The 26,719-nt window shown below is 42.0% G+C and overlaps 1 protein-coding gene across 1 annotated transcript in view; it reads left to right on the top strand.

The window, feature by feature from the left end:
- The first annotated feature begins 281 nt into the window (after positions 1-281).
- The window catches only part of RFWD3 (ring finger and WD repeat domain 3), a 47,645-nt gene continuing 21,207 nt past the window's right edge, over positions 282-26,719 (top strand). Inside the window, exons 1-6 of the mRNA XM_059382008.1 lie at positions 282-388; positions 6,016-6,541; positions 16,860-17,062; positions 22,143-22,213; positions 23,614-23,799; positions 23,899-23,990. Coding sequence (XP_059237991.1) covers positions 6,018-6,541; positions 16,860-17,062; positions 22,143-22,213; positions 23,614-23,799; positions 23,899-23,990 — 1,076 coding nt within the window. The 5' untranslated portion in view covers positions 282-388; positions 6,016-6,017. The remainder of the gene's footprint in view (positions 389-6,015; positions 6,542-16,859; positions 17,063-22,142; positions 22,214-23,613; positions 23,800-23,898; positions 23,991-26,719) is intronic.

The raw sequence follows: 26,719 nt of genomic DNA, 5'->3' as shown, positions 1-26,719 counted from the left end.
CGTGCAACTTTCTCCCGCCAGAAAGTTCAAATAAAGAGCGGTGAAACGCTGGTTCTGTTTTTCTCCTTGTGGGCTGGACACGAGGTGACTGGCGAAGGTTTTTACCAATTGTACGAGGCCTCCTTGCGTGGTCCCGCCCAGTCCGTGGACGAAGGATCAGCCAATGAGAGAGCCGCTTTTTCAATCAGGGCGACCAAAAGAAGAAGAAGCCAGGGTACTGGCCGCCGTCTAAGACCGCTGACCAATAGGAGCAGGCCGCGCCCGCAACTCAGGCGGGCCACTTGAGCTGCTCAGGAAGTGGCTGTTGGCCCGCGTCTGTGGGAGTTCTTCCAGAAAACGGCCGCGAGCGTGGCGACTTTGCGAGCCCACGGCGTCCTCCCGGCCCCAGGTAAGGCGGGCGCTTCCTCTGCGCAGGCCTTGGGTCTCTGGCTTGGGGATAACTAACTTCCCCGGCTTGATCCCTTGCTGCGGGGCCTGGAGACACCCCACAAGGGGAGTTGCGGGCGGGCACGGAATCCGGCCGCCTGAGGAGGTTTGACCGCACCGGGTTGCCCCAACGTCCGGCCTGAGGCGCCCGAACCCGGGCTCTTTCGGGCTTGCTGGGCGCCGGCGGCAGAGGTGGGGGCGAGGGGCGGGGGCGAAGGCGGTAGCCGAGTTCGCGGGAGGCGACTCTCCGGAGAGCCGAGCTTCCAGCTCTTCAAGTGCAAATAGTAGTGCCCTCCCGCTGAGCGCCATCGCGGAGGAACCTAATGTTTACGTTCGTAACCGGCCTTATCTAGCAGCGGCCCTGTGACGTAAATACTTGGTTATCCCGGTTTTGGAAGGGAACAGGTTGCACCGAGAGGGGATTTGAACCGACATCGGCTCGACTCGGTGCTGCGGCCCCTTATCCTGGTGATTGGCGGCCGTCGTCCCGCCTGGTGCGGACCTTAATCTAAGTAGCAAAGCTTGGAAAGAGGACAAGGGGGAGGTTAACGTTTGAGGCGCCCACTCTGGTGTCACACGGAGAAGATAGCGTTTGTATGGCACGCCGAGGCCAAGGACAAGGCTGCTCCAGACTTGGGGTGCGCAGCCAACAGTCTTTTTTTGTTTGTTTTGTTTTTTAAAAGCTCGGATCACTCCTGGCTAACCCAGGGGTTGGAGGATATGTATTTCCCCGCGTGGGTCCGAAAGCTCCTCTCTAGACCGCGCTGTTGCACAGAACTAACTTTCTGCCACGATGAAAATGTTCTCTCTCTCCCGGATCTCTGTCTTTATCCGGTGTTGTTATGTTCCTAGATGTTGGGGGGTGGTTGGTTGGCGGGTTGTTTGGGTTTTGGCTTCTTTTCTGGGTGTATGATGGATAATTCTGTAGGTACTCAAGCATCTGCTGTGCACTTGTTGCTGTGGAGGATGCCGAGAGGATTCGGTAGCATTTGGCTGTCTGCCTTATTCTAATCAGAACTGACCCATGACGGGAAGAAATTTCCTTTCTAGTATTTAACCATAGGAAAAGTACAGAGAATGATTTAAAACAGAGAGAGACCTATGCACTCACCGTCTAGATCTAACAAATCTTGGCCTTGACTTTTTGCTATAATTATAATTGCATCTTAAAAAAAAAAAAAGAAATAAAAGTGTGTGTGTGTGTGTGTGTGTGTGTGTTTCAAGCCCCACATGGATCTGAACTCTTCCTACAAAAATTTGGTATTTTTCATGCCCGCGCTTGTTTCGTACTATTATTGTATGATTTAGAAGTTCACATAGTAACAGGGTTTTACATGTTAAGTGTCCTGAAAATGGAATTATAGTGGATTCCTTTATTACCTGCTTTTTTCTGTTTGATATAATTTTGAAGAAAGTTTACTGTGTTGGGAGTTCTTAATGGGAAGTGAGCTTATGGTGAAGTCTTTTTTTTTTACTTTCTTCTCTACTTTCTTGAGTTCTCTTTCTGGTAGTTCAGTTAAATATCCTGGATTGACATTTTAATTTTATTATTGTCCTTTTTTTTTCCTAAAGATTTTTATTTGACAGACAGAGATCACAAGTAGGCAGAGAGGCATGCAGAGAGAAAGAAGAGGAAGCAGGTTCCCTGAGGAGCAGAGAACCCGATGTGGGGCTCGATCCCAGGACCCTGAGATCATGACCCGAGCTGAAGGCAGAGGCTTTAACCCACTGAGCCACCCAGGTGCCCCTGTTATTGTCATTTTTGACTGTCTTTTAGTTCTGTTTTCTAGAAGAGTTTCTCGACTTTATCTTCTATTTATTTATTTGATAATGTGAGTGTTCGAATGTGCGCGTGCGACTGCACACACGGGGGCAGCAGCAGGCAGAGGGAAAGGGAGAAGCAGACTCCCCTAGATCATGACCAGAGCCGAAGGCAGATGCTAAACTGACAGAGCCACCCCGGCGCCCCTCTTCCAATCCTTTTATTAAATATTTTATTTTGGCTATCATTTTTCATTTCCAAGAGCTTTCTTGTTTTCTAATTTGTCCTTTTAATCCCCCATAGCCCCCCCCTAGCATTCTTTTCCTATAAGTTTGAGGGAGTTTGTGGGGGCTTGTTTTTTGTTGTTGTTGTTTTGTTTGTTTTCAGTTTTTCTTGCATTGTTTTCCCTTCTTCCCTTCTAGTTGCTTCTGCTTGTCTGCTTTGGTCTCTCTCTCATGCTGGAGGGTTTGCTCAAGTGTCAGTTGATTCTTGGCTATTTGTTTTGTTTTTTTTTTTTTAATTTATTTTTATTTATTTGTCAGAGAGAGAGAGAGCGCACAGACAGAGTGGCAGGCAGAGGCAGAGGAAGAAGCAGGCTCCCCGATGAGCATGGAGCCCGATGTGGGACTCCATCCGGGGACACCGGGATCATGACCCGAGCTGAAGGCAGCCGCCTAACCAACTGAGCCACCCAGGCGTCCCTGGCTATTTGTTTTTAAGGAGTACCCCTCTTTCCCCCAGAAAGCAGGTTGGAACCTATGTATGAGTGACTGAACCATATCAACCAATTGGCTTTTACTGTTAATTAGATTGGACAGAGACTCCCGCCATTTTATTGAGGATTTACAACATCAGTATTTATAGATGTTTTATTCTTGAGCTGGTTTTCTCTAGTAAACAGTCCTCTGATCTCCTGCCTTGGGTAGAGAATGTGTATAAATCGGAATATTGTGTCCTGGATTTGTGCAGAGGAAAAAGCTGGGGAGAAGAGGTGGAAGGTCTCACACTGTTCCATGTGTAAACTTGCACTTAACTCCTTATTTCCGCTGCTGTGCTATACCCATGCTGGCGTTGAGCCTGTCTGGCACAAACCACCAGTTTTCTGCAGCATCTGCCGAGGTGGTGTTTGTTTGGCTGGCTTTTGTTTGCCTGAGACAGGCTTTCAACCAGGCCTCTCTTTGAGCGCCATCTTTCAGCTCTGCCCTCTGGTGCCCAGTTTCTGCAGTCCCCTCAGTGGGAATCAGCGTGCTTCTCGGAAGCATATGATCCCCTCTCTGTGCAGCCACTTGGGTTTGATCTTTTTAGCTCTACTAAGAAGCTACCTGTTCCAGTAAAAATTGCCTGTCTCATACCCTGCTTGAATTTGTCTTGTAACTTATCTTCTCTTAAATGCCTTTGGGGATATGTGTCCTGTTCATGGTTTTCAGGAATGACTAGAGAAAGATAAGTGTGCTTCACCAACCATGTTCATCCGAACTCCCTGTATTGACTTGGCCCACTCCAGTCTGGCCTCCTCACCCATCACTTTGGAGAGACGGCTCTGTTCTAGGCTGTGTGTCATCTCCATGTTGTTAAATGTAGTGTTCACTCTTCTGTACTAGACACACTTGACCATTCCATTCTTGAAACATCCTTCCAAGACCCCTTGCTCTCCCAGGCTTCCACCTCCTTCACAGTCTTTGTTCTGGGTGTTCTTTGTTAACTCTTGACCTTTTATAATATGTGTTTCAGCTTTGAGTCCTTGACCTACTTTTCTTCTGTCTCTGTTCCGTAAGTAGTTTAATCTTCCCTGTGATTTTAAGTCTCATGTCTTTGCTTGGGGTTCTTAAAGTTGTCTGCTACTTTCCACCTCCTGCTACTACTCTGGCCCAAGCCTCTGACCATTGGTTTACACCCCCACAAGGAGCCTGTGAACTGGTTGGCTTGCTGACAGTCTTGCTTCCCCTGCACTCCATTTCTAACATGCAAGAAACTCCTTCCTGAAGCCTTTCGTGTTAGCGTTCTGCCTCCTCAACCTTGTCCCGTACTTGAGCTCTTCCTCTGCTCATGGTTCTCAGTCGCACCAAACCCATGCTCATCAGGGGACCTCTGTACCGATTTCCTTCTGAAACTCTTCCTTGGCTCTTCATATGACCGCCGCCTTTTAATCCTCTGTGCCTGGGCTCAATTTTCACTCCTTTTTTTTTTTTTTTTTTTAAAGATTTTATTTATTTGGCAGAGAGGCAGGCTGAGAGAGAGGGAAGCAGGCTCCCCGCTGAGCGGAGAGCCCGATTCGGGGCTTGAGCCCAGGACCTGAGATCATGACCTGAGCTGAAGGCAGAGGCCCAACCCACTGAGCCACCCAGGTGCCCATCTTTCACTCTTTTTGAAAGAGTATCTAAAGTAGTGCTTTCTTTGGGACGCCTGGGTGGCTTAAGTATCTGCTTTCAGCTCAGGTCATGATCCGAGCACCCTGCCCAGCGGGGAGTCTGCTTCTCCCTCTGTGCATGCTCTCTCACTCTTCCTGTCTCTCAAATAAATAAATAAATAAATAAATCTGAAAAATAAAATGGTGCTCCTTTTTTTTAAATTGTTTTTAAAGATTATTTATATATTTATTTATTTGACAGAGAGAGAGAGATCACAAGTAGGCAGAGAGAGGGGAAGCATGCTCCCCCGAGCAGAGAGCCTGATGAGGGGTTCGATCCCAGGACCCTGAGATGATGACCTGAGCCAAAGGCAGAGGCTTAACCCACCGAGCCACCCAGGTGCTCCTAAAATGGTGCTCCTTGACTCCTACTCCCAAGATCAAATATCACAATGTATACTTTCCACATTTATTTGTTTATTTTCTGATATGCTAGAATGCAAAATCTGTTACACAGTTATCCTGTCATTACCTCTGTGGGGTATCTGCTTCTCAGGTGCTTAATAAATACTTCTTGAATGGATTAACATTGTGGAATTAGAGATAAGAAACTATGATGGGGACATGCCAGGTGCTTGATAAATGTCTGTTAAGTGGCCTAACCAGTAGCATTAGAGATGGGAAACAAAAATACCAGAAAGGACAGAGCAAATAAAGTTTGATCAGCCTTTTTTGGAGAAATTAGGTAAATTTCCATTTGGGGTTAGTATTGAGTTAATTCTGCAGGTGTAAAAACGTCCTTTCTTTGTTTATCCTTTGTAACTTGGTGCTGTGCAAGATGAATGTTGTCTGCACCTACTAAAGTCAAGTATAGTATATATTTTGGTAAATACCTGTATTTGGGTCACGACAAAGAACTTCTAGAGGTCTGGGAAATCACTTTCAGACACAAAAAAGATCAATCCCCTTGCTTCATAGATCTTTCTATTTTAGAAGATAGTACTATGATCGCAGGCCATCATGTTTTCAAAGTACAAACTGGAAAACTAGTTTTAAGTACTATTATGGAGAAAAAAGTTATTGATTACCAAACAGTTCTGACTTAAAGAGAAGATTTTAGTTACTTATTTTAAGATTCTCAGGGTTTGTTTTTTTTTTTTTAAGATTTTATTTATTTATTTGACAGGCAGAGATCACAAGTAGGCAGAGAGGAAGGCAGAGAGAGAGAGAGAGAGGAGGAAGCAGGCTCCCCGCAGAGCAGAGAGCCCGATGTGGGGCTCGATCCCAGGACCCTGGGATCACGACCCAAGCCAAAGGCAGAGGCTTTAACCCACTGAGCCACCCAGGCGCCCCAAGATTCTCAGTTTTGCCAAAAATGATCTTAAACAGAAGTTCTGGAAGACTTAGATATGATTGTATCAGCTATTGGCATGTTCTACCTATTTTTATTGATAAATTTTTACAACTCTTACTTCTCCAGAGATGGCTCAGGAAGCAATGGAATATCATCTTGATGGGCAATTAGAGCTTCACATAGCAGAACATCCTGTTCCTGCTGAAGTAGTCAGCAGCCAAGGGGGGCCACCCCTGCTCCAGCCTCTACCTACCCAAGTGGCCAGCAGCCAAAGGGAGCCACCCCTGCACCAGCCTGCTCCTGATGGAGGGACCAGCAGCCAAGTGGGACTGCCCCAGCTCCCACCTGCTACACAGATGTCTGTTGACCTGACAGAGGAAGTAGAGCTGTTGGGAGAAGATCGTGTAGGGAACGTTAATCCGGGGGCTTCAGAGGAACATAGACAGCAATCTCGTGTTAACCACCCCATCCCGGTGTCATCATTGGATTCAATGAACAGCTTCATCAGTGGGCTGCAGAGACTTCATGGCATGCTGGAATTCCTGAGACCCCCTTCAGACCACAGTGTGGGACCAGTGAGATCAAGGAGGAGTAGGGGTTCTGCCTCACGCAGGTCAAGAACCGCAGGGTCTCAGAGGACAGACAGTGCCAGGTAAGAATATGTTAAAATCTTGGGGTTGGTGCCAGGTGGGGAATTATGAACCGTGGTTATGCCCTTAATGCTGCTGAGGCTTGGCAGTATGACTTTTGGCAAGTTGGGTAGCCTTTCTGCACCCCTAATTCCTCACAAGTCAGATGAAAATAAAAGTGCTTGTCTTACTTACTTCAGAGTCACTGAAGGAGTACGTTACACTGATGTGCCTTGAAAACTAGGTGGTAGTTTGTTGGCAGTGGTTTATGTAGGGGCTGGCTCTTCTTTACATCATTTGCATATCAAAAAAGTATATATATTTTTTAACTTAAAAGTCCATACTCCATGTACCCAGTATCCATCATTAATTGGTACCCCATGTAATGGTGCGGTAGACTTTTGGAAGACAAGCAGGCTGGATTTAGAGAAGCCTTGTGAAAAGTAAAATGTGAATTAACTTAGAGCTTATCTGACTCTGGGTCAGATAATGGTTAAACATTCCACCCCTCCTCACCTGAGAATGTGTTGCAGAGTTGAAAATAATTTTCTTTCATAGTTTTTCATTTGAACTTGCCTTTTGAAGAGCTTAGCTGTCAAGCCTTGACAAGATTACAATGAAAAATAACCACCAGTTATGCCTTGCCTGATTTTTAACTTCCTCCTGCTTTATTTGAAATATTTTATTTCACATTGGCCTTCTAAATGTTTTCATAATGTCTAAACAGATTGAATACATCATCTTCATTTTATATATGAAGGAAAGTTGGATCCTAAGAAAGGGTTTTGTTCAGGATCTCATAGCTATAGCAGGGGACAAGGTTGAGTTGGTAGTGAAGTCTGGATCTGACTCATTTCTATCCAGGCAGATAGAGGAAGCTTCAGTCACATCCATTTGTTTCCTTACCTTTATGAAAATAATAAGATGATAGAAAAAGCCACAGCTAGGCCAACTGTTGACTATATTTTACAAATGAGGAAGCTGATGCAATAATTTGTGTTCTGACTAGGGTAGCTCTGGAATGGGATTCCAGATCCTGGAATTCTGATCCTGGACTCAGCATCCTTTTCCGTGGATTCTGCTGATTACTGTATTGGTGGTGAGGGTGTTGCGGGGGAGGGGGGCTGCTGCTATTCCTGTGGATCTAGTCTCTAGTCTGGCCATTTCTGGATGTGACCCGTCAGGGATGATGTGCTTAGTTTTGTGTTGACAAGAGTTTCAGATGCATGTTAACCTTATTTTAAGGTGTCATTCCCTCTGATTATGAAAGCTAAGTAATTTTCATCTGTTTGTGTCGTAGGCGAAGGCAGCTTGTAGTGCAGTTTGGGAACCCTTTTTCATAGTCTGTGGACTGAATTGAAAGTGATGACCCCAGGAACTGGCCAACTGCCAGGAGACTTCATAGTATTCCTCAGCCTTGGTTGTTCATATACTTATTCGGGGGAGGGCAGTTGAGGCAGATTTGATTGCTTTTCGTGGGAGACTCTTGTGTTAACCCAACTCACAGGAGAGTAACACTTAAAAACCAGATGCCAGTTTACAGAGAGAAATAGAAATGCCGCAGAGGGGTATCTGGGTGGCTCAGTGGTTTAGGCCTCTCCCTTCGGCCCAAGTCATGAATCTCAGGGTCCTGGGATCAAGCCCCATGTCGGGCTCTCTGCTCCTCCTCTCTCTCTCTCTCTCTCTCTCTGCCTGCCTCAGGGCCTCTACTTGTGATCTCTGTCAAGTGAATAAATAAAATCTTTAAAAAAAAAAAAAAAAGGAAAGAAATGCCACACAGACCAAAGTTTCTTGCCAGCACAGTCAGCATGACTCTCCTAAAAGAAATTAACACACAGAAGCTAAACTCTAAACAGAAAACTGCTAGATATATGTAGAATCTGTGCTCAGGGACTGTTACGGAATATAGATGGGAAAGGATTTCAACTGAGCTCTTTGATAATTGTGTTTGTTTCTACAAAGGGAATAAACCTAAAGAGCCAGGGATTGTGCAATTTAGTGGAGAAAGCATGGATTCTGGACACAAATAAATGTGGTATTTAAAACTTTTTCCCCCCGATGGTGCCTGGGTGGCTTAGTGGGTTAAGCCTCTGCCTTCGGTTCTGGTCATGATCTCAGGGTCCTGGGATCAAGCCCCACATCGGGCCCTCTGCTCGGCAAGGAGCCTGCTTCCCCCTCTCTCTCTGCCTGCCTCTCTGCCTACTTGTGATCTCTGTGTCAAATAAATAAATAAAATCTTTAAAAAGAAAAAAAACCTTTTCCTCCTAAATACTGTTGGAAGCAAATTCCACACTAAATTCACATAAAAATAGGAGCTTTTCTAGGACAGATTGCTTATTATACCTTCTGAATTTCTTTTCTTTTTTTTCTTTTTTTTTTTGGTGAGATTTTATTTATTTATTTGTCAGAGAGAGAGAGAAAGCACAGGCAGGCAGAGTGGCAGGCAGAGGCAGAGAGAGAAGCAGGCTCCCTGGTAAGCAAGGAGCCCGATGTGGGACTCCATTCCAGGACCCTGGCATCATAACCCGAGCTGAAGGCAGAGGCTTAACTGACTGAGCCACCCAGGCGTCCCATGTACCTTCTGAATTTCTTAACATGAATTTGTCATTATGGTGTTTGGCATTTACTCACCTGACAGGCTATCTCTGGATCAGGTGTTGAGAGCCTGGGCGAGGATGAGCAGCTTTTGCCTCAGACTCCACTGAGAAGCCAAAGTTGGGGGAAGCTGAGTAATAAGGAATTTCTCCCAACAGGCTTTTCAGCCAAGGTCACAAACTCCTTTCATGTTTCTTTGTTTGAGGCTGCTTGATTCTGGCTGTTAGTGTTGTTACTCGTTCATCAAAAAAAAAATTTTTTTTAAAGATTTTATTTATTTGTTTGACAGAGAGAGAGCACATGTAGAGAAGCAGGCAGAGAGGGAGGGGGAGGGGGAAGCAGGCTCCCAGCTGAGCAGAGAGCCCAATATGGGGCTTTATTCTAGGATTCTGGGATCATGACCTGAGCCCGAAGGCAGAGGCTTAACCCACTGAGTCACCCAGATGCCCCCATCAAATATTTCTAATACTCCGCTGTGTGAGAGACTGAACTTTGCCTTGGAGATACATTGTGAACAGGACAAATCAGGTTCCTGTTCTCATGGAACTTATGGAATCCAGGACTACAGAGGTTAAGCAAAGGTCAAGAGCTTATTACACTGGTATTTAATTCAGAGACGATAAGTGCAGGGAAAGAGGACGATTTCTTGAGTTTCAAGGTTGTACTTCAAAGAGAAACCCCAGCACTGCCGTCTGATGACGGTAGCTCCCCTTTCCTTTGTCCCCATCTGACCTTGGAAATGCCTTTTGCTATATTAAAGCAATGTTAATGAATGGGGTTTTTTGAAAAATCACTTAATTTTTTTACCAGTTTCTATGCAGAATGCTCAATATGCATGTCAGTAGCCAACTATTAGCCTAACTTTAGTGTGGAGTATGGATTTCATTTGATTGAAGTGGTCTTAGGAGATACTGTTCTTCTGTGCCTATTCTCATGGTGGCTGTAGCTGCTGTTTGCACACATTTGCCAAAATTAGTTGGTAAACTTGCTTGTTAGCCTTTTTAAAAAAGAAAACCTGAGTGACATTAAAAATGGCGGAGTGATGGGGCGCCTGGATGGCTCAGTGGGTTAAAGCCTCTGCCTTCGGCTCAGGTCATGATCCCGGGGTCCTGGGATCGAGCCCCGCATGGGGCTCTCTGCTATGCGGGGAGCCTACTAACTCCTCTCTCTCTCTCTCTGCCTGCCTCTCTGCCTACTTGTGATCTCTGTCTGTCAAATAAATAAATAAAATCTTTAAAAAAAAAAAAATGGCGGAGTGAGGACCTCTAAAAGAACTGGCAAAATTGATCAGAACTAACTTTCAGGACTGTGGAAATTAAGCACATGCTTAAAACGATTCAGGGAGAGAGTATTTAAAAAACAGCTGAATACCAGAAGAGTAAGTAAGCTTCATGGCATTCCCTGTTCCATATCCTTCTTCGGCTCAGCGTATGGTTTAATCAAGTGCCTGCAGTCACAGTGAAAACCAGTGGCCTGACAGCCACTAGAGGGAGTAGACTGGGACTGGCGCTCCTACAAAGCTTCATTCCCAGAGAATTCTCTTTCTTCTGTTTGGTGGTTTCCTGGGAGAAGCCAAAAGCCTTTGATATGGGGACAAACTAAACTAACTAAAAAGCTTAAAAGGAAAAGCTGAGGAATGAGATCTTCATAGGGGTTTTGAAAAGGCCTGGCATATCCTTGGAAATCTAGAAGGTGACAGATATGCCTAAGGCTGTGTACGGCTGTGCTCATGCCCAGGAAAGACCTAAGAAGGCACTAATTTCTCAACTCTGGCTGACCTTGAGGCTCTGCACAATCAGGAAGAATTGTCACTTACCTGGATGATTCCTGAAGGTGTCCCCCCAACATACACATGTAGTCACACACTCTGCAAAGGCTAGGAGACTTAGCGATCTTGGGCTTTTAAGCAAATCTCTGTCGGGCATGAACTAGCCCCTAAGCTAACCACATAGACTTAATGGCTACATGTAACAAAGAACGCAGATCTCACAGAATCACTTCAGAAAAATCACTAAACAAAAAGTAACAAGTATAAGAAATAGCAATAACAACAAACCCTGAAAAGGGGAAAAATCTGATTTCCAGAGTTAACTACATTGTAGGATTTGAAATGTCCAGTTTTCAAGAAAAAATTACAAGATGTGGAAAGAAAATATGGCCCACACATAGGAAAAAAAGAAAAAATAGAAACTACATGAAGAAGCCGAGATGTTGGACTTACCAGACAGACTGTAAATCTACTTTTTAAAATATATTCAGAGAACTAAAAGTATAAAACAGTGTGTCGGGGTGCCTGGGGTGGCTCAGTGGTTTAAAGCCTCAGCCTTCAGCTCAGGTCATAATCCCAGGGTCCTGGGATCGAGCCCTGCATCAGGCTCTCTGCTCAGCAAGGAGCCTGCTTCCCCTCTCTCCCTCTGCCTGCCTCTCTGCCTACTTGTGATTTCTCTGTCAAATAAATAAATAAAAGCTTAAAAAAAATAAATAAAACAGTGTGTCACCAAATAGACAATTTCAGTAAAGAGATTGAAGTTATAAAAATATGCAAAATAGAAATGGTTGAGTTGACAAGTACAATAAATGAAAAAAATCACTAGAGGGCTCATCAAGTTTGAACAGGCAAAAGAAAGAATTGGTTTTGAAGAGTCAAGAAGCAAAAATGAAGATAGGTGAATTGAGGCTATCTGGTCTAGATAATGGGGAAAAATGAGGAGTAATGAACAGAGCCTCAGAGACCTGTAGAACATCATCAAGTATATGCCAACATATGCATAATGGAAGTCCTTGCAGGGGAGGGGAGAGAGAGACAGAAAGGATATTTGAAGAAATGACAAAAACTTGCCAAATTTGATGAAAAACATTAATCTACAGGAAGCCTAACAAACTCTAAAAAATAAATTTGAAGAGATCCACAGCTACGTGGATCATAATCATACTGCTAACACCATAGAAAAAGAGAGAATCTTGAAATCAGCAATAAAGAAGTGACTGACTCACCATGTACAAAGGATATTCAATAAAGTTGAGAGCTGATTTATCATCACAAACAGTGGAGGCCAGAATGCAGTTGAATGACCTGTTCAAAGGTTTGTTTTATTGGGGTTTTTTGTTTGTTTGTTTAGAGAGAGTGCACATGAAGACAGTATTATTTATACTTTATACATCCAGCATGGAGCCAGATATAGGGCTTGAGATCACAACCTGAGCGAAAATCAAGAGTCAGATGCTTAACTGACTGAGCCACCCAGGCACCCCTGGCCTATTCAGAGTATTAAAAGTAAAAAACTCTTGGGACGCCTGGGTGGCTCAGTTGGTTAAGCAGCTGCCTTCGGCTCAGGTCATGATCCCATCGTCCTGGGATCCCACATCGGGCTCCTTGCTCAGCAGGGAGCCTGCTTTTCCCTCTGCCTCTGCCTGCCATTCTGTCTGCCTGTGCTTGCTCTCTCCCCCCCTCTCTCTCTGATAAATAAATAAAATCTTTTAAAAAAAAATAAAATAAAATAAAAGTAAAAAACTCAGCTAACAATTCCATGTCAAGCAGAACTATCCCTCAAAATGAAGGAACGATGAGGCATTCTAGGATTTAAAACAAAACAAAATTTCTTTAGAGGAAACCTGTCCTATAAGAATTACAAAAGAGGGTCCTTCAGGCTAAAATTAAAGAAACACGACCCCCCCAAAAAAAAACACCAGACATAAATAAATTGAATCCACAAGGAGGAGTAAAGAGCACTAGCAAAGATAATTACATAGGCAAATATAATAGAAAATACACATGTATTTTTTATTATAATTTTTTCTTTCTCATTTAGAAAAAGCAGCATAAAGAAATAACTGTGGGGGGCGCCTGGGTGGCTCAGTGGGTTAAGCCCCTGCCTTCGGCTCAGGTCATGATCCCGGGGTCCTAGGATCGAGCCCCACATAGGGCTCTCTGCTCAGCTGGGAGCCTGCTTCCCTTCTTCTCTCTCTGCCTGCCTCTCTGCCTACTTGTGATCTCTCTCTCTGTCAAATAAATAAATAAAAATCTTAAAAAAAAGAAAGAAAGAACTGTGGGTCTGAGTTAATGGACATAGAATCATCAGCAAAAGTGGGGAGGGAATAGAAGTATAATTCTAAGAAGATGTAAAAAGAAACGAGGGAATTAAAATGGTGCACTTAAAAATAATACAAAAGAAGGCAATAATGGAGAAATAAACATTCTTTTAAAGATTTTTTTTTTTAAGTAGTCTCTGCACCCTCTTTGAGGTTCCAGCACACAACCCCACGATCAGTAGTCATACTTTACCGACTGAGCCACCCAGGCACCCCTAAACATTTCTATAATGAGAGTTTGGAATAGACCTTCCTATGTGAACAAAAAAGACATAGGCATATGGAAAACAGCAAAACGGTAGATAGAAATCCTGCCTTAAATGCAAATGGTTTAAACACTCTAATCAAAAGCACAGATTTTTTTTTTTTATCCAACTGTCTGCATGATACACAATTTAGATTCAAAGACGTTAATAGTTTGAAAGTAAAAGGATGGAATAAAATAGGCCATGCATACAGTAACCACAGGAGAGCAGGAGTTGCTTAGTAATATCAGACAAAATAGACTTTCAGACAAAGATTATTATAAGAGTCAAAGAAGGACATTTTATAATTACAAAAGGGTTAATCCATGTAAGAAGATATAATAATTATAAACCTATATATATCTGCAGCAGTGCCCCCAAATACATGAAGCAAAAACTGTCATAATTGATGAGAGAAACAGACAATTCATCAGTAATAGTAGGAGATAACAGTATCCCATTTTCAACAATGAGGATAACTAGACATAATGTCAGGAACCTGAAAACACTATAAACCTACTAGGCCTAATAGACACCTGAGGAACATTTCACTCAATAGCAGAACATACCTATTTCTCAAGTGCACATGGAACATTTTCCAGGACAGATCATATGTTAGGGCTAACATACAGGTACAGAACAAGGCTCATTAAATTTAAAGTATTGAAATCATGTGAAGTATGTTCTCGACTTAAGTAACAGAAAGAATTTGGGGAAATTCACAAGTCACAACTCCTAAATAACCAGTAGACCAGAGAAGAAATCCCAAGAAAAATTAGAAAATGCTTTGAGATGAATGAAAAGGAAAACATACCAAAACTTATAGGATGCAGCTAAAACAGTGCTTAAAGGGAAATTAATAGTTGTTCAACACCACACTAAAAAAGAAAGTAGCTACACCTGGCTGGCTCAGTCAGTAGAGCACCTGACTCTTGATCTCAGGGTCATGAGTTTGAGCCCCTCACTGGGTGTAGAGATGACATTAAAAAAAAAAACAAAAAAAACTTTTAAATAGAAGAAGAAAGTACTCAAATCAGTAACCTAGCTTAAGGAACTAGAAAAATGAAAAAAGTCCCAAAATCCAAAATTCAAAGCAAGCGGAAAGAAGGAAATAATGACCGTTAGAGCAGAAATAAATAGAACCTAGAAAAGCAAGAGAGAAAACCAACTAATCCAAAAGTTGATTTTTCTGAAAAATCAACGAAATTGATAAACTTCTAAGTAGACTGACCAAGATATAGAGAGAAGACTCAAATTAATAAAATCAGGAATGGGGGCTCCTGGGTGGCTCAGTGGGTTAAAGCCTCTGCTTTCGGCTAAGGTTATGATCCCAAGGGTCCTGGGATCGGGCCCCACATCGGGCTCTGCTCAGCAGGGAGCCTGCTTCCTCCTCTCTCTCTGCCTGCCTCTCTGCCTACTTTGTGATCTCTGTCTGTCAAATAAATAAATAAAATCTTTAAAAAAAATAAAATCAGGAATGAAAGAACATTACTTTCGGTCTTACAGAAGAAAGCAGTTTTATAAAGAAATACTGTGAACAGTTTTATAAAAGAAATTAGATGACCTAGGTGAAATTGACAAAGAAAAATATGTTTTTAAAGATTTATTTATTTGAGAGAGAGAGCACAAGCCCGCTGAGAGGCAGCGAGAGAAGCAGGCTCTCTGCTGAGCAGGGAGCCTGACATGGGTCTCAATCATGACCTGAGTTGAAGGCAAACACTCACCTGATGCCCCTAAATTGAGAAATTTCTAAGAAGACACTAGTTGTCAGTATTCTTTCAAGAAGAGAAAGAGAGGCGCCTGAGTGGCTCAGTGGGTTAAGCCTCTGCCTTCGGCTCAGGTCATGATCTCAGGGTCCTGGGATCGAGCCCCACATTGGGCTCTCTGCTCGGCAGGGAGCCTGCTTCCTCCTCTCTCTCTCTCTGCCTGCCTCTCTGCCTACTGTGATCTCTGTCTATCAAATAAATGAATTCTTTAAAAAATAAAAAGGATTCACGATTGCTGCTTTTCATTGCAATTTATTCACATTTCTTTCTTTCTTTTTCTTTTTTAAACAAATGTGAATCCTCCAACTTTTGAATTGGATACCAAATAACATTTACTTCGTTCTGTCATCATTTTTTAATTGAAAGCACTGGTTTGCCATAAATTGCTGCCAAACTATAAGAAATCAATTTTTTTCTGTATGAGCAGTCTCTAGCAATGTTTCTGGGGGAATAATATAATGTTATAGAGGCAATTATTATTTTTTTAAAGATTTTTAAAAATTTATTTGATAGAGAGGTCACAAGTAGGCAGAGAGGCAGGCAGAGAGAGAGGGGGAAGCAGGCTCCCCGCTGAGCAAAGTGCCCGACATGGGGCTCCATCCCAGGACCCTGAGATCATGACCTGAGCCCACTGAGCCACCCAGGTGCCCTATAAAGACAATTATTAAAAGTAGATCACCTTTTAGTAGTACTTTGTAATTAGTAGCTAGGTAGTATGTTCTAAAGTACAGGACACCTTTTTGGTTTTTAATATTGAAGGTCGGTCATTCTGTGCTGGATGGAGGGTGTGGTCAGTTGGCTTAGATGTGAGGGTCTCCGCAAAAGGGTGAGTGTGGTTAACTCTACCAGCCAGCCTCGGCTCAAATGTTAAAATCTGCTCCCAGGTCTTCTCATTCTGAGTTTATTTTTGGATATCATGCTGTGTTTTTAACCTTAACGTGGCATTTTTTAAACTTTAAAAGGAAAATGTTTTAAAGTAAGGTAAAGCAGTGGTGACTGAAGCCAGACTTCATTTTTACCCTGAAACACCGTGGTCTGCCTTGTTGTGGCAGCAGAACCCTGTGAGGCTGTTTTTGATCAACAGAGCCCTTTTTCTTCTTGTCTACTGTCTTTCAGCCCCCTAAACAGTGGAGAAATTGCTGCATTGCGTCCTTTATTTATTTTTTAAAGATTTTATTTATTTGACAGATAGAGATCACAGGTAGGCAGAGAGGCAGGTAGAGAGAGGAAGGGAAGCAGGCTCCCTGCTGAGCCCAGGTCCCTGGGCTCGATCCCAGGACCCTGGGATCATGGCCTGAGCCGAAGGCAGAGGCTTTAACCCACTGAGCCACCCAAGCGCCCCTGCATTGCGTCCTTTAAAAGATACTGACACATGGCCGAAAGCCAGTAAAGTAGAATTTGCTTTTAGCAAGAGTCAGCCTCCAGTGTGGCTAATGTAGTAACTGAGTGGAAAAGAGAATATCCAGGTCAGCCAGCATCTGCCTAGAACTACTATTTCTGCTTCAGTGGTCAAAGCAGCATTTAACGGCCTATAGATGGGTTGAATTGACTAGGATTTACCTTCAGATTACTATGTAGTTTTCTTGTGATAATGGGGCATTTGACTGTGCTTGTACTCTACTTCTGTTGTCTTTCTGCATACATAGGTTGAGAGCACCATTGGATGCTTACTTTCAAGTGAGTCGGACCCAGCCTCCTTTGCCAAGGACTTCTCAGGACTCAGAGACCAGGAATCCTATCTCTGAAGACTTGCAGGTCTCAAGCAGTTCCAGTTCTGACAGTGAGAGCTCCACAGAGGCCGAAGATGGTGTTGTCCAGGCGGAGGAAACTAGAGCTGTCGTTTTACAAGGTGAGTATTTTATTCAGTTTTGGATTCACGAGGCTGACACCTAGGAAGCTTAGCATCCAGAAAGCGAGGAACTCTCCATTTGTGTTTGCTACTGTCCCTTTTCCTGCCCAAGATGCCAGAGATTCCTACTTTATTTAGTACAGAGCGTTCATGGGCCACAAGCATTTATAGAGGATTTGCTCGAACTTGAAATTTAATGTGGTTTGTGACCCAGTAAGTTGGTCACTTTTTAATAGCATTTTACATCCTCTTATATTTTGTTTGACATCTGAGAAGGAAGTAGCCTCTATTATTTAAAAGAAAAGCTTTGTAAATTTGGTACTCTGTCTAGTCTGCCACTTTTGACGTCCTAGCATAGTGTTATATATTGTGCAAGTAGGACTTTGTTTAGCAGCAGTGGGCAGAGACCACTAAAGCATATGTCCTGCTTACCCTCTGATACCCCAGACCGTGGTCTTTTCCCAGTTAAAGGAACCAGGGCTTCTTGGAGAAATGGCTTTCCAAAACTGGGATAGGAGATAAACAGGGTGAACCTAGGTCATTTGATGGTGCCAGAAAGTAAGGAAGCTTTCTCTCATGGAGTCATCATGACCGTAGGCAGGGGAGCAGCCTTGAAAGGACCTCTTGTGGCATAAGATGGGATGATATAAACATCAAAATGAATAACAGATATGTATTCTTGGATTATGGATTGATATGTAGGTTAAAATACATCAAATTTGTGAAAACCTATAATTTCATAATTAGGTACTTTTTTTTTTTTAAGATTTTATTTATTTATTTGACAGAGAGAAATCACAAGTAGATGGAGAGGCAGGCAGAGAGAGAGAGAGAGGGAAGCAGGCTCCCTGCTGAGCAGAGAGCCCGATGTGGGACTCGATCCCAGGACCCTGAGATCATGACCTGAGCCAAAGGCAGCTGCTTAACCCACTGAGCCACCCAGGCGCCCATAATTAGGTACTTTTTAAAGCCTCATTTATCAGCATCCTAAGTTACTAGAGCCCTGACTCATTACTCTGAAAACTCGTAAGTAAAGGATTAAGCATTTATCCTGTATTTTCCTATGTGAACTATATTCAGGAAAACCCGATCGTTGATGAAGGAGGTTTGTTGGTTTTGTTGTTGTTGTTAAGACTTTTTTTTTTTTTAAAGAGTAGTTTAGGGTTCACAACAAAATGGAGAAGGTTCAGAGGTTTCCTAGGGGCATGTCTCCACACATGCATTGCCTCCTCATGTCAGCACCCATCACCGGAATGGTGATTTGTTACTCAGCATAATCACTCCAAGTCCGTAGTCCACCTTACTGTTCACCTTTGGATTATACATGTTTTCACTGCCCTAGAAATTCTCTTTGCTCTGGCTCTCATTCCTCCCATCTATCATTAGGTAAGGTTTTTTAAATGAAAAATTCCAACTAATATCAGAGCAGGAATGATAATAAAAAGTCGTGATTTCCTGACTCCTAATGAAATTATGTAACTAGGCAAAGATCAGCGGGATTCTAGAAACCATTAGGTTGAAAGTTAATGGCATTCCTTTTAATAGAGGGACCAGGCTGGCAGCACCAGACCTTATACGCATTTTAATGTGTTACAATCAGAAATACCCGGAGGGGCGCCTGACTGGCTCAGTCATGCGAGCATGCAGCTCCTGACCTCAGCGTTGTAAGTTCGAGCCCCATGTTGGATGTAGAGATTACTTCAAGATAAAATTTTAAAAAGAAAGAAAAATATCAATAGCACTAAGGAAGTACTGTTGCTGCCCCCCAAAAAGCCTGAATTTACTTAAGACTGGATACGATAACCAGGTTGTACAGTGTACAGAAGTAGAGGAACAAGGTAAATATTACTTGAAAGATGCAACCATTCAAATCTAAAATGTGGGACATTCTATAACGGAACATCTAGAAAAAGATCTAAACATACATGGGAATTTAGTATAGGGGATGCCTGGGTGGCTCGGTCGGTTAAGCGTCTGTCTTCGGCTCAGGTCATGATCCTTGGGTTCTGGGGTTGAGCCGCACGTCTGGCCCCCTGCTCAGTGGGGAGTCTGCTTCTCCCTCTGTCCCTCACCCCATTCATGCACCCTCTTTCTCTTTCTCTCAAATAAAATCTTAGAAAAGGAAATTTAGTACATTGTAAAGGGAATATCTCAGATCATTGGGGAAAAGATAGACTTCTAAATTAGTACTATTGTAAAAACTGGATCGCTAACTGGAAAACAGTAAAACTAGATTCATGCCTCATACTAAAAAATAAGGTATTTGTGGATCAGAGACCTCGTGTAAAAAAAGAAACCATGCTACTATAAGGAGAATAGGTATGCGATAAAACCCAGAAGTAAGGAGTACTTTGAAATTTAGAGGCAATACAAGAAAATTCCATTAGAATATTCTTTTTAGTTTATAACAATGAGCCAGCATAGCTACTTTGTGATATCACTTACATACAATGGCTAGGAAAGGCAAATCTATAAAGAAAAAGTAGATTAGTGCTTGCCTGTGGCTGCTGGTGCAGATGGGAAATGATTCTAAATTGGCTTGAGAAATGTTTAGGGCATGATAGAAATGTTTTAAAATTGGATTGTGATGATAGTTGTACAACTCTGTAAATTTACTGTACATAAAAGTTAGTATGAGGAGGCAATCTGTCAAATCCAGGAGCTAGACATTTTACAGGACAGATGACCAGATTTCTCAAACAGATCAAGGACAGAGGTGGTGAATTTTAATTTAGAGCTTGTATTCATCAACAGACATCATTAGAAGAATGAAATGGGAACCCATTGACTGGGGAAGACATTTATGATACATGTATCTGGAATAGGGCTTGTATCTAGTTTATAGAAATAATTTCTACAGGCTAACAGAAAAAGGGGCAGAAGTTTTTAAAAGGTACTGCCAAAGGGGGGTAGCCAAATGGCCACTAAATATATAAAAAAGACTTCATTAGTCATCAGGGAAATGGAAATTAAAACCACAGTGTGGTAACTAATAGGCATCCACCACTAGAGCTAGAATTTAAGACTGACAATATTAAATTTTGGAGAGAATATAAAGCAGCCAGAACACTCTTGCACTACTGGTGGGAATATACATTGGTACAGTCATTTCGGTGGTATCTTTACAAACTTATCTGTATGCCTGGGGTCCAGCATTTCTACTTCTATGTATGTAACCAAAGAAAGGAATACTGTTCAGTAGAAATGTGCAAGAATGTAACGGCATTGTAATGGCAAAAACCTGGAAACCACCCAAATACCCATCAGCAGTAGAACAGATAAATATGAGGACGCCTGGGTGGCTCAGTTGGTTAAGCAGCTGCCTTCGGCTCAGGTCATGATCCCGGCGTCCTGGAATCGAGTCCCCCAAGCCCACATCGGGCTCCTTGCTCGGCAGGGAGCCTGCTTCTCCCTCTGCTTCTGTCTACCTGTGCTTACTCTCTCTCCCTCTCTCTCTGACAAATTAAAAAAAAAAAAAAAAAGAAGAACAGATAAAAGCAATATTTTTACACAATGAAAATAAATGAACCACAACTGGACATGTTAGTCTGGAAGAATGTTACGAACAATGTAGAATAAAATTAGTAGACACAGAAAAGTTAAATACTCTGACATGCTCTTTATATAGAGAAATAGGCAAAAGTCATTAGATGGTCCTAGAATTTATTAAGGTGGTTACCTTTGGTGGGGGCAAATCATCTCCCCTCTACCCCCAAGAAGGAAGTAAGGAGGTTATAAGGTATAAAAGGCACTCTTGGGATTTTTGGTGATGTTCTGGTGTATAGTTCAGTTTGTGAGAATTCACTGAGTGGAATACTGAGGTTATACTTTTCTGTATTTATATTCCACTTCAATAAAAGTTTGTGGGTTTTTGTTTGTTTGTTTTTTTAAGAATCAGTTTAAAGGAGCTCCCACAAGCTATGATGAGATCATTTGAACCTCAAAAAGCAAAATGACTGAAAATTAAAAATCACCTCCTTGACCATTAAGTGGAGGTTTTGAAAGGTTGATGAGGAACCTAATAATTGGTCTAGGAGTCCAACTGATCCCCCCCAAACCCTGTAGGAGCCTTGTGTGCTGCAGTCAGAAGCAAACAACTGAAGACATATTCCTGCTGCCCCTCTTCTTGCCAAATGACAAAATTGAGTCTACTGAAGCCTCCAGATTTAACCTCCAGTTTATAGGAAACATAGGTGATAGAACAAGTAAGGAAGCAGTCCCATCAGATGTGGGATGTAGGATATTTCGTAAGACAAAGGCAAATCAGTGACAAGGACGGGATAAAAACGAATGAAGGAGGGATGCCTCAGTGGCTCAGTTAGTTTAGTGTCTGCCTTTGGCTCAGGTCATGACCCCCAGGGTCTTGGGATCAAGTCCCATGTTGGGCTCCCTGCTCAGTGGGGAGCCTGCTTCTCCCTCTGCCTGCTGCTCCCTGTGTTTGTGATCTCTCTCTGACAAATTAAATATAATTTTTAAGGGGAAAAAAAATGAATGAAGGAGAATAGAGTGAAAAAAAAAAAATCTAACAGGTTCAGTAGTCAAGCTTGTGGAGATCTTGCTTAGATTCCATTTGCAGTAAATGTGCCGTAAAGAGCAACTTGAAACCAACTGGGAAATGCTGAGTATGAACTGTGTGGATATTAGACAGTATGAAGGGATCATTGTTACTTCCGTTAATATGGTAATGATAGTATCTATGTAAAAAAATCCTTATCAGCTAGTATTACAAAAATTTTTATAAGTGAAGTGACATTTTAGAGAGTTATTAAGCATTACAAAAGAAAATAATGTGGATGGGGTCTTAGAACAAAATGGGCAAAATACTGAATTGTTTTGAAATTGGATGAGTACTTGCATGTTAATTATAATGTTCTGTCTATTTTTTGTGTATATTTGAAAGTATCCAAAATAAGTTTAAAAATAAATTCACTGTTACTACTTGGGGAAATTTACAGCATTATTACCAATTAGAAATGGAAAGCTATGGTGAGTTAGGCTCTCCTTCTTGCCTCTCATACCTGACTTCTGTCTTCTTTTGTGTATTACCTCTCTTACCGTTCTTGGAAATGACTTGGTGCAGAGCAAGTAGGAGGTACGTCAGCAGAGCAAGAAGTTACATGTGTCAGTGGAGGAAAGACCCTCCCCAAACAGGTAATTTGAATGAATATCCTTTTAAATGAAATGTTTGGATTTGCCTTTAGAGAAGAGGCAGTGGACTCAAGTGGAAAGCTTGCAGATATGGTAGGCAGGAGGTCAGGGTGTGAGTCCAACCCATCTTACTCAGTTATGTGACTACTTCCTCACAGGTTTAGAAAAGCAGGGATAGAGGTGAGGGTGACTTGTCTTGCCTACGTAACAAAGTTAAGTTTTTATTAAAATAGTGGATATGAATGAAGTTTGTGAAATATCTGGTAGAATATGATTGCTACATGTTAAACAATTTTTATCTACAAAGATAACACATAGTCCTTAATATGAGCTATTTACATCAACCGTGGACTCTTCAAATCTCAAAATATCATTGGCTTACCTTTTCCACACTTCTATATGACGTTATGTTTTTATTTTTCTCTTCTAGAAGAATTTTGTATCCATGTAAATTTATTTATGTACATAAATGTTCTGTTTTTTACATTTACACAAAGGGGATCTCATTCTTACTCATTACTGCATAGTGTTCAATCATAAATAAATTTTTAGTTAACTCTCGTTTTGTACACTGTAGTTGTTCCTGTCCTCCCTTCCTTCCTTCCTTCTCTCCTTCCTACTGGTAAAATGATACTGCCTAAGCATCTTTGTGTAGATGTCTTGGAAGTATTTGTGACTATTCATGGATATATTTTTACCAGAGACATTGCTCTGTGAAAGGAAAGATACTTTTGATTGATAATGCCAAATTGCCCTCTGGAAAATTTGTGTCACTTTCTACCTGCAGCAACAGAGGGAAGCATGGCTGTTTCTTCCTTAACCCTCAACATTGCTTGGTATCATCAGACATCAGTTTATATACCATCTAATAAATGAAAAAATGGTTTCTTACCTTAATTTGCATTTTAAAATTATAAATGAACACTTCTGAACCATTTGTATTCTTTTTGTAAGCTGTTTATATGTTTTTCTGGGTTTCTTTTATGTATTTTCTATTCAAGTATTTTATAACTTTTTGACTTGATTATGAGCCTAACTTTGAATGTATAACAACCTACTCTTCCCTTTGTTGGTTATCCAGGTAACTACTAGATTTGTTTCGTTTTTTTTAATGTCTTTGTAAAGATAGCTCCTTTTCTTCATTTGAATGGAAAAAAAAAATCCCAAGAATTTCACAAGATCCAAGAGAAATAATATTTTCATTTCATGGCTTATATGAAACATTTGGCCAGATTGCACTTTATAAAGAATGACAGGTGATTCAGAGATTTTGCAGTTTTTCCACAGTTTTTCATTTGGGTTTGTATTGTTTTTGTGTGGTTTTGCTTTGATAGAGTTGCACATCCTCTTTGAGACTGATTCTGTATTTTCTCTAATTTAATTGTATTCTGGTTTCCATTCAGTCTCCCCAGAAGAGCAGCCCTCTTCTACCTTCTGTTGATGATGAAGATGGGGACACTTGTACAATATGTTTTGAACATTGGACCAATGCTGGGGATCATCGACTCTCAGCATTACGCTGTGGGCACCTCTTTGGGTATAAGTGCATTTCTAAGTGGCTCAAGGGCCAGGCACGAAAATGTCCCCAGGTAAGAACCATAGATAAGGAATGAGTGTGTGCACAGTCAACATCTTAAGTTAGGAGGATTCCTAGAACCACACTGATTATATCTTTTTGGGCTTTTTAGTGCAACAAGAAAGCCAAGCACAGTGACATCGTTGTTCTTTATGCCCGAACCCTGAGAGCTCTGGACACCAGTGAACAGGAGCGCATGAAAAGGTAAGTGGCAAGAATCTACCTACTTGACAGATCTGAAAAAGGAGGTATGAATCACTTTTTATATAGTTCTAAGGCTTTACCTGGACTGTGATGGCGGGGGGTGGTCTTTGGGGGATCACTGGCAAACTGTCTCACATCGTGATTTATAATACATGTCTGATATCTTCTGAAGGAGGTCTATATGGTTTCTTCTCCATATAGCATTAAAAATGAGGTTTTGGAGTATCGAGTAATTGTGACTTTAGCTAACTCACTGATTGTGGGCCCCAGGACTTTTGAATGTGTACTTTCTCGGCTGTAGAATTGGGGAGCTATCTGACAATGAACTGGATGCACAAGAAAGCAGAGCCGATAAGTAGAGAAAGAGAGGTTCCTGGCCCTTGATTCCGCCATGCCTAAAGTTAGTCTTCAGTGGATTTCTCAGTTATATAAGTCAATACATTGGTTTTCAATTTTAGTTTGCCAGCTTAAATAAAGTTTCTGTCATATAATCTAGGGAGCGTTGACCCGTGTTTCATCATACAACATTTTCATTCTGGGAAGACTTGACACCTGGGTCATGAAAAACTCATCCCTTAAAAGAAGGGGAAGATAAAAGAAGGATGACAGGGGGTGGACCATGCCAGTTACTCCTTTGTGTCTTCTGTGCCTCGTATAAACCTCTGTTTTCCGAGCCTGAGTGCTGTGTGCAGGCAGATTCAGAAGCAGTAGAACAGTTCTTCCTTCTGCAGGAGCACTTAGCTATCCCCACAAATTCACAATTACCTCTGCTAGTTAAGCCAGCATAACATGACCAAGGGAAGCCAAGACCATGGTGTCTTAAGCTCCCCCAACCAAATCCAAAACCATAGAGAAACCTACAGCCCTCCAGTAATACCTCACACCTGGTGTGGGCAGCAGGCCCAAGCAGAGAGGTTCCCTAGAAGTTTTGGAGCTTATTCCAATTCTTCTCTAAGGTTTACATTTACTGCCTGCCTCTGCTTCTAAATACCATGAACATTTAATCAGAGATTCCTTGTCTTACTCTTTGTAAATAATTTATAACCACTTGGAACATTTTTCCATGTCTTAGTCTCCTCTTCCCTATAACAGGCTTAATGATACCTTAAACAAAACAACAAAAAAGAAGATCTGACACATTACTCAAGTGTTGCCATATTTTGCTGCTCATGTCCCTAAGCCCTCCCACAACAGCAACAGAAGATTCTTTTTATTATTATTATTATTATTATTATTATTATTATTATTAACATATAATGTATTATTAGCCCCAGGGATACAGGTCTGTGCATCTTCAGGCTTACACACTTCACAGCACTCACCATAGCACATACCCTCCCCAATGTCCATAACCCCATCACCTTAGCCCTACCCCCTACCCCCTTCCCCCCAGCAACCCTCAGTTTGTTTTGTGAGATTAAGAGTCTCTTACAGTTTGTTTCCCTCCCAATCCCGTCTTATTTCATTTTTTCCTTCCCTACTCCCCAGACCCCCCATTTGCCTCTCAAATTCCTCATATCAGCGAGATCATATGATAATTATCTTTTTCTGATTGACTTATTACGCTCAGCATAATACCCTCTAGTTCCATCCATTTCATTGCAAATGGCAAGATTTCATTTCTTTTGATGGCTGCATAGTATTCCATTGTATATATAATACCACATCTTCTTTATCCATTCATCTGTTGATGGACATCTAGGTTCTTTCCATAGTTTGGCTATTGTGGACATAGCTGCTATAAACATTCAAGTGCATGTGCCCCTTCAGATCACTACATTTGAATCTTTAGAGTAAATACCCAGTAGTGCGATTGATGGGTCATAGGGTAGCTCTATTTTCAACTTTTTGAGGAATCTCTATGCTGTTTTCCAGAGAGGCTGCACCAGCTTTCGCTCCCACCAACAGTGTAGGAGGGTTCCCCTTTCTCCGCATCCTCGCCAGCATCTGTTGTTTCCTGACTTGTTAATTTCAGCCATTCTGACTGGTGTGAGGTGGTATCTCATTGTGGTTTTGATTTGTATTTCCCTGATGCTAAGTATTGTGGAGCACTTTTTCATGTGTCTGTTGGCCATCTGGATGTCTTACACAGAAAATGTTGTGCAATGTAAGAAATTATCAGGATTTGGGAAGCCCAAGAACAATTGTTAATAACACTACTTAAAATAAACTTTAAGAACATTAAAAAATTAAAAATACCCACCAAGAGAGCGCAGAGATATGTGTTTTCTCATAATAGTGCTGGTAAGAATGTACACTGACACAATTGTTTATTTAGAAAGACCCTTGGCCTTATGCCTCAGAAGCATTTATTTATTTATTTATTTTAAAGATTTATTTGTTTATTTGACAGAGAGACATCACGAGTAGACAGAGAGGCAGGCAGAGAGAGAGAGAAGCAGGCTCCCTGCTGAGCAGAGAGCCCGATGCGGGACTCGATCCCAGGACCCCAAGATCACTACTTGAGCCGAAGGCAGCAGCTTAACCCACTGAGCCACCCAGGCGCCCCGAGAAGCATTTAAAAGTAATTCTACTTAAGGCATTTATTCTAAAGAAATGATTTATAAAGAAATGTGTGCAAGTATTTACTAATGGGGGGTTGGTGCCTGGCTGGCTCAGTTGGTGGAACATGCAGCTCTTGATTTCAGGATTGTAAGTTCAAGCCCCACACTGGGTGTAGACATTACTTAAAAGTAAACTCCTTAGGGGCACATGGGTGGCTCAGTTGA

Source organism: Mustela nigripes, chromosome 17 (genome assembly GCF_022355385.1).
Source record: "Mustela nigripes isolate SB6536 chromosome 17, MUSNIG.SB6536, whole genome shotgun sequence".
NCBI classification, from domain to species: Eukaryota; Metazoa; Chordata; class Mammalia; order Carnivora; family Mustelidae; genus Mustela; species Mustela nigripes.
The sequence above is the reverse complement of the archived record's forward strand: the minus strand, read 5'-3'. Positions and strand labels throughout refer to the sequence as shown.